At 37.3% G+C, this 14,624-nt stretch overlaps 1 protein-coding gene across 1 annotated transcript in view; it reads right to left on the bottom strand.

The window, feature by feature from the left end:
- SLC35F5 (solute carrier family 35 member F5) overlaps nt 1-11,051 on the bottom strand; it is a 37,928-nt gene extending 26,877 nt beyond the window's left edge. The window contains exons 1-6 of the mRNA XM_018062032.1: nt 10,597-11,051; nt 9,643-9,733; nt 9,351-9,492; nt 6,433-6,576; nt 4,159-4,221; nt 1,032-1,113 (exon numbers count right to left, since the gene is read on the bottom strand). Of these exons, the coding sequence (XP_017917521.1) occupies nt 1,032-1,113; nt 4,159-4,221; nt 6,433-6,576; nt 9,351-9,492; nt 9,643-9,733; nt 10,597-10,636 (562 nt within the window). The 5' untranslated portion in view covers nt 10,637-11,051. The remainder of the gene's footprint in view (nt 1-1,031; nt 1,114-4,158; nt 4,222-6,432; nt 6,577-9,350; nt 9,493-9,642; nt 9,734-10,596) is intronic.

The following is a 14,624-nucleotide window of genomic DNA, read 5'->3' as shown; positions in this document are numbered from 1 at the left end:
TTCCAATGAGTTGGTTCTTCGCATCAGGTGACCAAAGTATTGGAGTTTCAGCTTCAGCACCAGTCCTTCCAATGAATACTCAGGACTGATTCCCTTTAGGATTAACTGGTTTGATCTCCTTGCAGTCCAAAGGATTCTCAAGAGTCTTCTCCAACACCACAGTTCAAAAGCTTCAGTTCTTTCACACTCAGCCTTCTTTTTGGTCCAACTCTCACATCCATACATGACTACTGGAAAAAACATAGCTTTGACTAGGACCTTTGTCAGTAAAGTAATGATTTTAGAGCTCAAAAAAAGGAAACCTGTCACTGCTTCCATCTTTTCCCCTTGTATTTGCCATGAAGTGATGGGACAAGATGCCATGATCTTAACTTTTTTAATACTGAGTTTTAAACCAGCTTTTCCACTCTCCTCTTTCACCCTCACCAAGAGGTTCTGTAGTTCCTCTTCATTTTCTGCCATTGGAGTGGTATCATCTGCATATCTGAGGTTGTTATTTCTCCTGGCAATGTTGATTTCAGCTTGTAAACTCATCCAGCCCGGCATTTATAGTAAAAGCTTATTTGGATTTTTCCTCATAGATATTCAATTTATCAGAATTATTTTCCTAGTCAAGCATGCAGAACATTCTTCTATAGTTCCACTACTTGGAAGAGAATATCATGGATAAGTTCTGCACCTTACACAGAAGCTGCCTTTCTTTATCACATTCACAACTAGGAAAACTCCTGTAATTCACTATCAACATCTTTGATGGCCTGGTTAGAGAAAATATTGTTCATTAAAAAATAAATCTATGTTTATGATAACACCATAGAGATTTCTGGTATTTGGAAGCTATTTCCACTGAATTAATGAAAACTTCCAGTCAAACTACCAGACAACTATAGGTTGAACCAATACCACATGGAACAGAAGACCTGTCAGGTGATCTCAGGCAACCCACAGAACCACCAAGTTTTGGAATGGCTTGAATGAAAAGCTAAAATTTTCATCCATTTCTAAGTTATAAAATTTGAAGTTTTGCTTACTTTTTTCAGTATCAATGCTTGTGTTCTCAGGTTTTTCACTCGGAAGATCATGAAATTTCACAGGAACATATAGAGGCTCACTCTGGAATGCAGCAAAAACAGAAACAAATATAAACAGCAAGTATAATATCTGATACACTGGCTAAATTTAAGTGAACGGTTTATAGACACAGATACCACCCAAAACAGAGCCTTTCACCACCATGCTTATACAGCATAACTTTCCAAAAATGCATTTTCAAGACTTAAAAAGGAAACTCAAATGATCCACTCAGGTACAAAGACAGAAAGAATAAGTTTAAAGTTTAGAAATGTAATCGGACAGCACTGGCACATTATGATATTTAACATTTAAATATCATAAAAACAGACCTCTCTCAGCTAATAGATTATCTCCCATTCCTTTTCATTCATTCTTTTAAGATATATATATTGAGCTCCTACTGTGTCAGGTACTGTTCTAGGTCCTTGGGATAAAACAGTGAATAGAAACAAAATCTCTGTTCTCAATGATCAGTCTAATGGGGAAGGCAGAAAATGAACAGATAATCACATGTATAATATATATACAAATTTTCCAAATTGCTTCCCCTTACTACTTGAGTCACCTAAAACCAAAAATTCCTAAAAATCTTAACTAGATTAATAGATAGAAAAATAGCTTCCTCTTATCAGTTCTTACTTCTCATGTGCAGAGCAGGTAAGCTTACATTTCTCATTAGTCCTCACAACTTTATAAAATGGGATTTTAAAGGAACTTTTCTAAAGTTGAGATATAAAATAATTGAGTGGCAGACAACAGAATTAAAATCAGGTTTGTCTAACCATGCTCTAAAGATCTACATTTTTCAGTTCAGTTCAGTTCAGTAGCTCAGTCGTGTCCGACTCTTTGCGACCCCATGAATCACAGCACATCAGGCCTCCCTGTCCATCACCAACTCCCAGAGTTCACCCAAACTCATGTCCATTGAGTTGGTGATGCCATCCAACCATCTCATCCTCTGTCGTCCCCTTCTCCTCCTGGACTCAATCTTTCCCAGCATCAGGGTCTTTTCAAATGAGTCAGCTCTTCGCATGAGGTGGCCAAAGGACTGGAGTCTCAGCTTCAATATCAATCCTTCCAATGAACACCCAGGACTGATCTCCTTTAGGATGGAGTTGTTGGATCTCCTTGCAGTACAAGGGACTCTCAAGAGTCCTCTCCAACACCACAGTTTAAAAGCATCAATTCTTCAGCACTCAGCTTTCTTTCTACATTTTTAAGTGGTTCTAAATGCCTCAACTGTTCTTGCAAATGTTTCTCAGATGCTCTGTATTCAAGGTACAATTCTCCAAAGACACTGTTTCTTAAATCAACATAAAATATTTTTTATTTTTATTTAACTCCTGATACAGACTCTGTCAATTAAAAATATTCAGTAAATGAAGAGATAACAGGATTTGGAAATAGAGTCTCTTTATTGCATTATAGCATTTGACCTAAAACAATCTGACATGTCCATCTTACAGATAATGGCAAAACTTAGCAAAATAGTAGGCTTTCCCAGGTGGCACAGTGGTGAAGAAACATCTGCAATATTGCAATGCAAGAGACGCAAGAGATAGGGTTTGATCCCTGGGTCAGGAAGACCAATCCACTCCAGTATTCTTGCCTGGAAAATCCCACGGACAGAGGAGCCTGGAGGGCTCCACAGTTCATGGGGTTGTATAGTTCATGGGGTCCCAAGAGTCAGACATGACTGAGCACAGCACAGTAGCAGTAGAAGAGTAGGTTGCCATTTCAACTCTTGTCTTCTACACTGACAGAGACAACTGATATTAGTCTTGTGTTTTCTTTCCCTAGTTTTCTTTTTGCTGTTGTTATTGTGTGTTTTGTTTTTGTTTTGTTTTGTTTTTTGCTGCACTGTGCAGCTTTGTAATATCTTAGTTCCCTGATCATGGATCAAACACACACGTTCAGTAGTAAAAGCACAGGATCCTAACCACTCGACCATCAAGGAATTCCCAATTATTAGTCTTGTTGACACTAAAGATCTGAGAGAGAAAAGGAATGACACTTTCTCTAAGTTTAACAAACCCTGCTACTGCTAAGTCACTTCAGTCATGTCCGACTCTGTGAGACCCCATAGACGGCAGCCCACCAGGCTCCCCTGTCCCTGGGATTCTCCAGGCAAGAACACTGGAGTGGGCTGCCATTTCCTTTTCCAATACATGACGGTGAAAAGTGAAAGTGAAGTAGCTCAGTCGTGTCTGACCCTCAGCGACCCCATGGACTGCAGCCTTCCAGGCTCCTCCGTCCATGGGATTTTCCAGGCAAGAGTACTAGAATGGGGTGCCATTGCCTTCTCTGTTAACAAACCCTACACTGCACCAAATAACCTATCTTGCAAGCAACCGTAGTTCTAAGAGCCAGATGAACTAAAAGATAGTACTGTCAATAAGGTCACCAAGCTAGTACTTCATAAATTGGTACTAAATTTTAGAGTAACTTTAAAATCTTTCTCAAATAGAATACCACACTTGGAATGATACATTTTAAATAGATAACTTAGTAATGATCTAAAAAGAGTATTTTTACATACTGTCTCCAACAAAATTATAAAAGCTTAAATAGAGTGACTATGTTAATTCCTTTGTAAGCTTGTTTATTATCTGTCTCTCTTCCTTCCTCAAACACACACTGGAGCATAAGCTATATTTCAAGAGTCTAGAAGAACTGTTTAATATATTAATTGCTCTTAAAAATTTGTGAAATGAATACACAATCTGCTTACAGAGTCTGTTTCAAGTAAATGCATTTGCTTCTAAGTGATACAATATAACAAACATGATGTGACAAAGCCAGTAAGAAACAAAGGACTTCCTTTTCTCTTTTCACTCCTTAACTAATTTCCTCTTCCCTTCTCCCCTTAGAGGTGGCTGAATTGCTTGCTTCTAGGCCCCAGGTATCTTTAAGGAAAGAACGTACCAAAAAAAAGAAAGTACCAAATTACAACTCTTGTGGAGAGCACCTAACATGGAGATATAACTATCTTAACATAGCTGTGGTGCTATCAAAGTTATTTCAGTCCTTCCCGCCATGGTCAACTCCACCCAGTCTCTCCCTGACGAGAAAAGACACACTTACCAAAGAACTATTCATAGTTGTATCTGTTGTGCAAGCAGCAAAGTACCCTTCAGCATCTGCAAACTACAAATTATGAGACATAAATTTTGATTAAACTCATGTTACAAAGTAGAACTGATGTTGAGTCACAGCTCAAATCAGTAAGGAAGAGTCAATATAGAAAAATGGACAAGATATGGACAACTCACAGAAGAATTCTACTATGCAACAAATCATGAAAAAAGTAACCAAAAACATGCAAATTAAACAAGATATCACTGCCTACCTATCCTACTGGCAAATCATTAGGGTTTTGCTAACAGTTCAATCTTATATACTGCTAACAGACATGAATCAGATGAAACTACTATAGATACTAATTTAGTGAAAGGAATCAAAAGCTATAAAATCACTAGGTGTTTTACCCAGCAATTATGCTTTTAGGAATTCAGCCTAAGTAAATAACTACATATGAATACAAAGGCATTCCTATTTATTTATAACAAAAGAGAAAGTGAAAACACTCTAAAAATTGTTAGTTAAATAAAATAGGAAACAATGATAACAAATGTTTATTTGTCTGGAAAAGTATTCATGATATAGTAAATGAAAAATCAAGTCAGGTTAGAAAGCAATATATATACACCAAACCTATTTCTGCTACAAATCTTTATATATATATATATATATAAATAGGTATCTACGGATAGAATCAAATATTTATCGTGGTCTTAGAATGGCAAGAGTACAAATAGATTATTCTTATTCTTCCTGTTAACATAATTTGTCTCCAACAATGAACTTTATTACTACTGCAATTATAAAATACTTAACACTGAAACATGTTTCAGCAATGTTCAGTTTCATAAAAAGTTGTTCATGATATACTATCAAGCACAAAAAGCAAGTAATAAAACAGGAGGTAACAGTACAATTTCATTTTTATAAAAAGTGAAACAAAAGTACACACATGTAAAAGAGTGACAGTATATATGCCAAAATACTGTCAGTGATTATTCCTTGAATGGTAGAATTTATTATTTTGTTTTGTTCCTCTATATCTTTAAAATTTTCAACAATGTACATGTATTAATACACATGTAACATATTCCTACATGTAATACTACAATGAACGTGCATTTCTATAATGTATACATCTTAACTTTTACAAAGTAAAAACTACACACATTCATAATTTTGGTAAGCTTTTGTGCGCAGGAGTATAATTTCTAGTCTTTACCTCAAAAATTACTGAAAAGCCTGATAAAAATCTAAAAAGTTCATTTCTCAAGCAGGCATTCATTAGCTAAGACAAGAAATAATATTATTTTAATTCACAAAAAGTAGTACACATAAAAGAAAAGGATTTACGGAAATAGAAAATAAAACACAGGTTACCAGAAGCTGGGGGAAGGGAAGAGTGGGCATTCAAGCAGAGTTTCTGCTTGGGATGATAAAAAAGTTCTGCAGATGGATAGTGGTAATGGTTACACAGCAAAATAAGTGTACTTAATTCCACTGAACTACACATTTTAAAATGGTTAAAATAGTAAATTTTATGTTATATATTTGATAACAATAAAAATAGGATAAAAGAACAAAATGATTAAAATGGTAAATTTGATGTTATGTATATGTTACCAAAATTTTAAAAAGAAACAGAGGGATAGAGAATCTAAAAAAAAAAGAAAAAGAAAAGAATTAATGTAAGAGATAGTTTTATATTCTTCATTAACAAAAATTGAGTTTCCACTACAAGGAAGATGTATCACTATATAAACTGTCATTTTTTCCAACACTTAAAAACAAGCATGTATGTCACATTAATGAAAGAATATAATTTGATTAGCCAAACATCTGAAAAATGCCCTGAAATACGTTATTTTCATTTTAACATACAAACTTTGAATTATTTTTCTTCTATAATCAACTAATTAGATGATATTCATCTGGTCTGCAAATGACCAAAACTCTAGATACTCTTCTTATCCCTTCTCTTCCATCATTTTCTCCACATGTTCTGAACTGAACTGAACTGAACTGAAATAATATTTAACAACTCAGAGGATATCATGAGGTAAGGGAAAGAAACTGATTATGTACCTTTGATCTTTCACAAAATATTCTGATGCCAAGCTGATTAGAAAAAATTTAAAGTATCGACAAAAGTAAGTTTTTGTTATATCATGCTATTTTCATTCATGAACAACTTATAATCTGACATCTTTCAAGAAACTAGTACTTTGAAAAACTGAAAACCCCCTCTCCAACAAACACTTGAAATTTAAAACTTACAAAAGTAGCATGCTTTCCTCGAAATCCTTTTGTACACTGTTGTCTCCAAGGCTTCCAAACTATAAAGCCCAAAAGGTACAGAACAAACATAGATGTTTTTGCAAAGGTGCTGAAGAATGGTTTGTTGTACTGAGTAAAAACATACTGTGGAAGAAAACAGTTACACAAACTATGAGACAAACCTAATTACTTATTTCCAATAAAATAAGATTATAACATGATTTTTAACTCTAAATACTCGTTTGGAAAGATCAAAAGAGATTACAAAAATATTTTTAATTCATTTCTGAATATTGTCTTTTTCTTACATGCAAAGCATAATATTTCTAAACAACTTGCAAAAAAAAGTTTTCAGTTTGCACTGAAAACCTACTACTATGCAACAGCATCTATATTAGGGACTAAGGCAAAATAAGACAGGCTTTCCTGAGAGGAGATATAAAGATACAGATTTTATATATACAGATAGATATAGATACAAAGAATACACAGTGTAATATGCTAATACCATGACAGTGGGGTATAGGGTACTATGGGAATACCAAAGAAAGATCATTTTGAAGGTTATAGAAGTTTTTCAAAAGAAGCTATTCTTGATCCATATCTGAAAGGCTAAATAACAGCCCAAACAGAGGAAATAGCACAAAGAAAGCCAATAGAAAAGTATGGGCTAATAAGAAAACTGCATGAAGTTTACAGTTATTAGGAAGTTATTAAAAAAAAACCCTGCAATTATCATTTTTGTTTGATTTTTTTAAAAGTATAGTTGATTTACAATGCTGTGTTAGTTTTAGGTGTACAGCAAGATTATTCAGGTTTGTGTGTGTGTGTGTGTATATATATATATATATAAAATACATATTCTTTTTCAGATTCTTTTCCATTATAAGTTATTACATGGTATTGAATACAGTTCCCTGCGCTACATAGGATATCCTTGTACTCATCATTTAAATTGAAAATATCAAAAAGAACTCATAATTTTTATTAAAAAAAAAATCCTAGTTATGTGCATTGAAAGCCCTAGAAAAAAATAACCCATAAGAAACGAGCACCACAAGAATCCAGATGATAATCTGTACCATTTTGAAAACAAAAAAACCACTGATCCTTGAAGAAAGGGTCAAATCCAAGGCAGGAATGTATGACACAAGTCTAGGACATTTTGTGTCAGAAGGCAAACAGGATGGGGTCCTACTGAAAAAGGACACTAGAGACAATTTAAAGGTGCTCTCACTGGCCAAAGATAGGGCAGTTTAAGCATCAAAGGGATAATAAACACAATCTTATTTCTTTTAATTTAAATTTATTTACTTTTAATTGGAGGATAATTGCTTTACAATATTGTAATAGTTTCTGCCATATATCAACATGAATCAGCCATAGGTATATATGTATGTCCCTGCCCCCTTAAGCCTCCCTCCCACCTCTCACCCCATCCAATCCATTAAGTTGTCACAGAGCAGTGGATTTGAGCTCCCTGTGTCATAGAGCAAATACAGCAAATTTCCACTGGCTATCTAACTTTACATATAGTAATTAATAACCACAATTGTTTAAAACACATCAAACATACAAAAATCCATAAATGTATAATGATATACAAAAAATGCTCAATGGTTATTTCTGGAAGTTGCTAGGTAACATTAATTTAAAATGAATAAAGAAAAGGAATAAAGATTTATCCAAACTTTCCTATATGAACCATGTTTCAGGACAACCAAACAATAGTTGCAGAAAAGTTCTCCTTAAAGAATTCCAACTAATAAATGCAGAAGGAATGATCCTCAGAAAAATCAACATTTTATAACCTCTAGTGAAATACTCTATCTGGACAATAATCATATGGATATTCAACAACTACCTAAAGACTGATGAGGAACTTACAGTGCTCAAATTGGCATCATTCAAAGTAAGACTTGTAGCCATTACCGGCCTCATGTTGTGATGTCAAAGAAAGGAACCAACACAATAAAAAAAACTAAACTATTTAAAACTAAAATAAAATTTTAAAGATAAAGCTATTTCCTTATCAACATTAAACAGATTTCTTTGTAGTTAAACTACAGAATGCTAATCTTGAGGGAAAAAAAAAGTTTGTAGAAGAGTGAAAAATCAATGGCCTAATGTATTCCAGAGTCTAATTCCAAAAAGGCTAAAAATTTATTCATCAGATACAATGTCAATGTCAACTATTTACTTAGCTACCACATGGGATGACCAGCAGTATCACACTGCTTCCTTTGACATTTAAGTTCATTTTATAAATGCTAGTCTTCCTTTTGCCTTAAGATAGCAACATGTAATTTGAAACAGTAACTTCTGAAAATAAATTTTCGCAGAGATCATTAACTAAAGTGAATAAAGTACCTATACAAGTTGAAAGAAAAACTATCTTGTGAACTCAAAATACTACATTACTACCAATAGGTCATCAATAAAAACAATAAAATTTAATTACAGGCAATCACTCTATACATGTACTTCACAAGAACGTTTAAATCAGCAAGCACATAAATGTCCATGCACCAATGTATGTGTACAATAGTGATGATACATGAAAACTCAGATCACTTTCACTCATTTGTCCAAAAGTATTTTCACTTTCTACTAAATGGTGACTCCTGGATGGTTGTTCCACTAGAAAATAGTATTTATGAAAAAAGAAATAAATTTAGGGGAAAAAATAGGCATGTATCTCATTTTCTAAATAACCTCCTTTTAGGGATTTAAGAAAACTGCATGAAATAATAAAAACAGTATCCTTTCAGCTTCAACTTGAATTGATACTAGTTCGTTATAAAAGAAAATTTAACAATATTCAAAATACCGCTTAAGTGGGCATGAGAGACAGTAATGGCTAGAGATATAATGATATTTCAATAACACAGCAACATTCCTAGATAAGGCTTACATACCGAAGTAAGTTCTGAGGATGCAACCCATATCACATCAACAAGTAGGAGAATAACAATCCCAAGAGCCATTCGCTTTCGCTGAGTGAAACCACTGCTCTGGGAATTCATTCGGTTCATGATAAACACACACACCATTTGCAGTCTGTTTTTAGAAAAACACAGATCACATTAGAAAGGATTTTTAAAAAATAACCATATAAAAATGAGAATATAAGTACAACAGAAGTATGACATTTGTTAAGCTAATGTTCAAAGTCATACAGTTTTTGTTTTTTTAAAGTGTTGAATTTACCTTATTTTAAAGGCCTTTCTGAGATCTTGAAGAGCAATGCCTGAAAACTTAGCAGATCTGAGTCTAAACGGAGGTGAAGAACTCAGCGCACCTAAAAATCACCACAGAATAATGCTTGTGAAAACATCAACCACTCAAAATAAGACTCATAAGCTCTTTTTCACTCTTCACCTTTAAAATGAAAGCAAATGAAAGAATATCAAAGTATGTGAAATATAACTGACATTTTTCTCTACACTTATGTTATCTACTATACATTTCAAATTATACTCAAAGAACACGGTACAAAGAAAAAAAGCAAAATTCAACAAACAGCATATTTAAGAATACTTAACTAGTGAAGAACAGCTTCATAATAGTTTTATAAAGACAGAACTGGATTCGCTGCTCTTGCTACTCTCCAGAGGTACCCAACCCCGGGACAGTGTCTAGACACGCGCCTGTTTCTAAGTGTCTTCTCCGTCCCAGATCTTGAGTGATCTTGGCAGATTTGAGAGGAAGTGATTTGTTTTGAGTATTGAGGGCACGTTTCCAAGCACCTCACATGGTCAAGGGAAAGGATCCTCCACGCTTCCCCCACCCACCCCTGTCACTGTGTCTACTATTTCTATCTGAAATAGTCATTCACGAGGTGGGTGGGGTAACAGCTGTTCAAGGGAATCTTACTTTTTTACAGGAAGGAAAAAAAAAAAAAAAAAAGTTAAGGCAGTGACGTCTCCCCGGAGAAGATTAAAGCCCTGAGGCGGCGGCGCCGGGCAGCTTCCTCAACTACCAGAGTCTAGACTGGGCTCGCGCGCCCCTGTCAGCCTCCCCCTCAATAGGTCCCCAGACACTGTGGCCATTTCGGTCAGAGCACCTCGGCTGCTACCAGAGGCTGAAGAGCGGGGCTGTTCAGGGCCCTCGGTCCGCGGCTTCGGTTCCGAGTGATTTCGCGGCCCTCCTGTGCCTACTTACCTGGCCTTCCTGCCCCGGGATGGTGTCGTGGCGGCACCATGAGCGGACCCGGCCTGGACCCGCCGCCGCCCAGGGCCACGGCCGCGGCCTCAGACTCAGAGAGCTCTCTCACCGCCTGTCATTGCGCTGCGCGCAGGCCCAGCCCCAGAAGCCGCGATGGCCCTCGGGGCGACGCTGCCGATGCCAACCGGCTCCACTCGGTTCGGGAGGGCTGGGGGCGGGCGAAGGTAAGGAACCGCGCAGGCAGCGATGGCCGCGGAGGCCCGGAGCTGGACCCTGGCCCCGGCCCCGCCCCCGGCCGGCCAGCCTGCCAGCCCGGCCTGCGGCCCCGCCCCTCTCCCCGGCCCAAGGACTGTGGCGCACGGGTTTCGTCACGACTGCGCGACTGCAGGCCGCGGGAGGGTGTACCTCTAGGGTAGTTTGTCTATAGACAGGCGCTGGGCACAGAGCGAGAAGACGCCGCTGGGACGGCAAGAGAGGAGATGGGAAGAAGGGAAGCTGGGCTAGGTGGAATGCGAAGAGGGAAGAAGGCGTGGGTGGTTGAAATGGAGCGAAGGACCAGGGAAGTGCTTGAGCCTCCAGATGCCTCGCACCAAGACAACAGCTAACAACTTCATTTGTTACAAAATTCGGTCAGGAAACTCTCAATAGTTCTTCCTCGAGAAGAGGACGGAAGAGTAGAATGGCTTGGGAGAACTTTTGCGTTCTGGAGAGCAGACTGGCCTGGGAGAACTTTTGCTTTCTGGAAACTCGTGTATGTAAAATAGATCGCAGGTTCGGGAATTAGAAGTTCTGTCAGTAAGGGCAAACTATTTCATCTCCCTCGCCCTCAGATTACTGAAAAGTAGGCATAATAATAGTACCTGCCTCGTCTATTGATTTGTATATATCCTAGGATTACTTGAGCATACAAATGTGAAGGGTTTAGATAATTCATGCAGGTAGAACACAAATGTTAATAATTATTAAATTGTACAGATTTTTAAAATTAGCTTTTAAATATCCCATAAGAAAAAGCCTTGACCAGCGTCCTGATATGTATTTAGAAAACGAAAATGAGACCAGAAGTTTCTTCACTGGAGTTGTCTACTACCAGCACATTTGTAACATCTTTATGAGGTGGTGTGAAGAAATTTAAGTTTTCTTCTGTCACAATGTAGTACATTTCTTATCTTCTAAATTGCTCCTGTTTTATTGAAATTGAATATATTAAATTTGTTCCGTTAACTAGTAAAGCAATACCATTGAACATTTTTTGTGTTGACCCAGTCAATTTCTAATAAACTATCAGCATTAACGGAGAAGGCAATGGCACCCCACTCCAGTACTCTTGCCTGGAAAGTCCCATGGATGGAGGAGCCTGGTAGGCTACAGTCCATGGGGTCGCTGAGAGTCGGACACGACTGAGGGACTTGACTTTCACTTTTCACTTTCATGCATTGGAGAAGGAAATGGCAACCCACTCCAGTGTTCTTGCCTGGAGAATCCCAGGGACGGAGGGAGCCTGGTGGGCTGCCGTCTATGGGGTCGCACAGAGTCGGACACGGCTGAAGTGACTTAGCAGCAGCATCAGCATTAAGCTCCTCTAATAAATATTCAGAAAGATATCATGCAGAATAAAAAATCATAACCATTTAAATTACTTAGGGGAAATTTGTTTGCAGACATTGATCAAATTATTCCAGTAGATGCTTTATTCTTGTTTCTGTAGAGTGGCAGGCTGATAGTAGACTGAAAAAAAATAGTAGCATTATGAATACCTTCCAGGATCTAAGAATTAGGAAAATTAGGTTGTACTTCTTAATCTGACCACACTTTATCCTGTGATCTTGAGGACTATTATTCTCTCTACCTCAATTCATTAGAAATATGCTGATACTGTTACCTATTTCTTAAATAAATAATGCAAATGTAAATACTTTGTTGCTGCTAAGTCGCTTCAGTCGTGTCCAACTCTGTGCGACCCCACAGACGGCAGCCCACCAAGCTCCCCTGTCCCTGGGATTCTCCAGGCAAGAACACTGGAGTGGGTTGCCATTTCCTTCTCCAATGCACGAAAGTGAAGTGAAAAGTGAAAATGAAAGTGAAGCAGTGTCTGACTCCTAGGGACCCCATGGACTGCAGCCTACCAGGCTCCTTGTCCACGGCATTTGCCAGGCAAGAGTACTGGAGTGGGTTGCCATTAACTTCTCCAATAAATTACCATTATTACTGCTTATTTCCAGAGCATCTGCTAAAGGACAGTGCCTCTAGTCCTGGGTTAATCTTCCATTAACATGTTTTCCCAGCACACTCTGAGGAAAATTCCACTGGACTACTCTGAGTCAACAGACACTGGTGTGATTTCTGTGCTGTGGCATCCTGAACTCAGGCATTTCTTTCTTGTGTCCCCACATCTTGTCCAAAGCCAAGTCCTTGGTAACTTCGAAGTCTTAGAAAGCTGCTTTCTGGTATAACTTTAACTCTTATTTCCATGTGACTAATTCTTAGAAGCAAGAACTTTACATTTCCCTCCCTACAAAATCCCAACTGTCTACATTTTCAAATACAAATTCCACAAGAACAAGAATTTTTGCCTTTATTATTCTCCACTATACCCTCAGCATCTAGACTAGGGCCTAACACAGAAGTGCGGTCAGTGTTTTGAATGAACTGGAACATCTTGCTGTCTCGACATTTTGAAGCCTATTTTCTTCCTCATATCTTCATTTTTGTTGATACCACTATTTTTGTAGTCTCACAGTCTTAAAAGATTGATTTTTCATGTTTATTAATTTCCTTTTAACTCTTCAAAGTTGATCACTCTTTAAGTCCTTTTGAAATCTCTCAGTAGTAGACCCTTAAAATTCATGTTATTAAGTCCAAAATCTTTAAAAAAGTTACCTGAAACATAGAGAATATAATTTCCTCAGTAATTACATGTGTCACAATATGAATATGAAGGTAAGATCATGTGTGAGTGTACAGGGCAGTCAGCAGTTCACTCCTGTACACCAGTATCAAAGATTACATTTCAAATCCAAGCCTTAGTAAAATTACAAATGGCTATGTCATGAGTCTTTGAAGCTCCCAGTTAATAGTTGAAACCACTTATAATAGTTCTGTGAATTCCAAGCGTGGAAATAAAGAACACTCAAATGAGAACAAGCAGAAGACATTTATTCAGAGCTTGCTATAGCAAGGCAGTCAGCCCACATCACTTGCATTTGGCAGAGATTCAAAGACAGGGAAGTGTAAAAGCTTTCCAGTAGAAAAAGGGAAAGGCTTCGGGTATACCCTGATGGTTGGCATGGGGAAACAAGGAACGCTAACCAGAAACAAGGCATCCTTTGTGGTTGGAGGGATACATATTTACCTTTCTCTGGTTCTAATTTGGAAACAAGACAAAAACTTAGGAAGCTGGCAGTTATTGATCAAGTGCTGACCAACAGACTACTCTTGTCGCTTGTATTTATCATATTTTCTACTAGAATGCTGGGCACAAAAGCTCAATAAATAATTGATTTGATTTTTATCTAACACATGGTCTAATGGATTGGCGTTCATGATTTAGTTTTCATTACTGTACACAGGAGGCTGCTTTTGAATTTGAATTACTGCATTTTACCGGGTAAGTCAGAACCTTGGGAGGTTCTGAGATTTAGATCTAAGGTCCTAAGGGTTTATTGTGTACAGTCAAGTCCTACATTTTAAAGGGTTTACAGGCAGTTTGGGGGAGCAAAATATCAACAGAGAATTGAATAAAAGTTCTAAACACCCAGAAAATCGGCATCTTAAGACAATGCTTGACTAATGGCCACTCATTGCCATGCTCTTGAGGGTATGGACAGAGTTCTGCAGGCTTGATCTCTTCAGGTAAATATAAAGAAAGCTGTAGAAAACAGGTGGATCTGAACTTCATTTTAATAATGGGTAGAATTTTGACGGGGATGGAATAGAGGAATTATTTTTTTTCTAAAAATAAAAGAATATGAGCATAGGGGAGGAAAAGTTCTTTTTTCCTTTTACCCTCCTGGTTTTCCAGCTGG

This window comes from Capra hircus, chromosome 2, assembly GCF_001704415.2.
Source record: "Capra hircus breed San Clemente chromosome 2, ASM170441v1, whole genome shotgun sequence".
In the NCBI taxonomy this organism is placed as follows: Eukaryota; Metazoa; Chordata; class Mammalia; order Artiodactyla; family Bovidae; genus Capra; species Capra hircus.
This window is presented reverse-complemented; position numbering and strand designations above follow the sequence as displayed.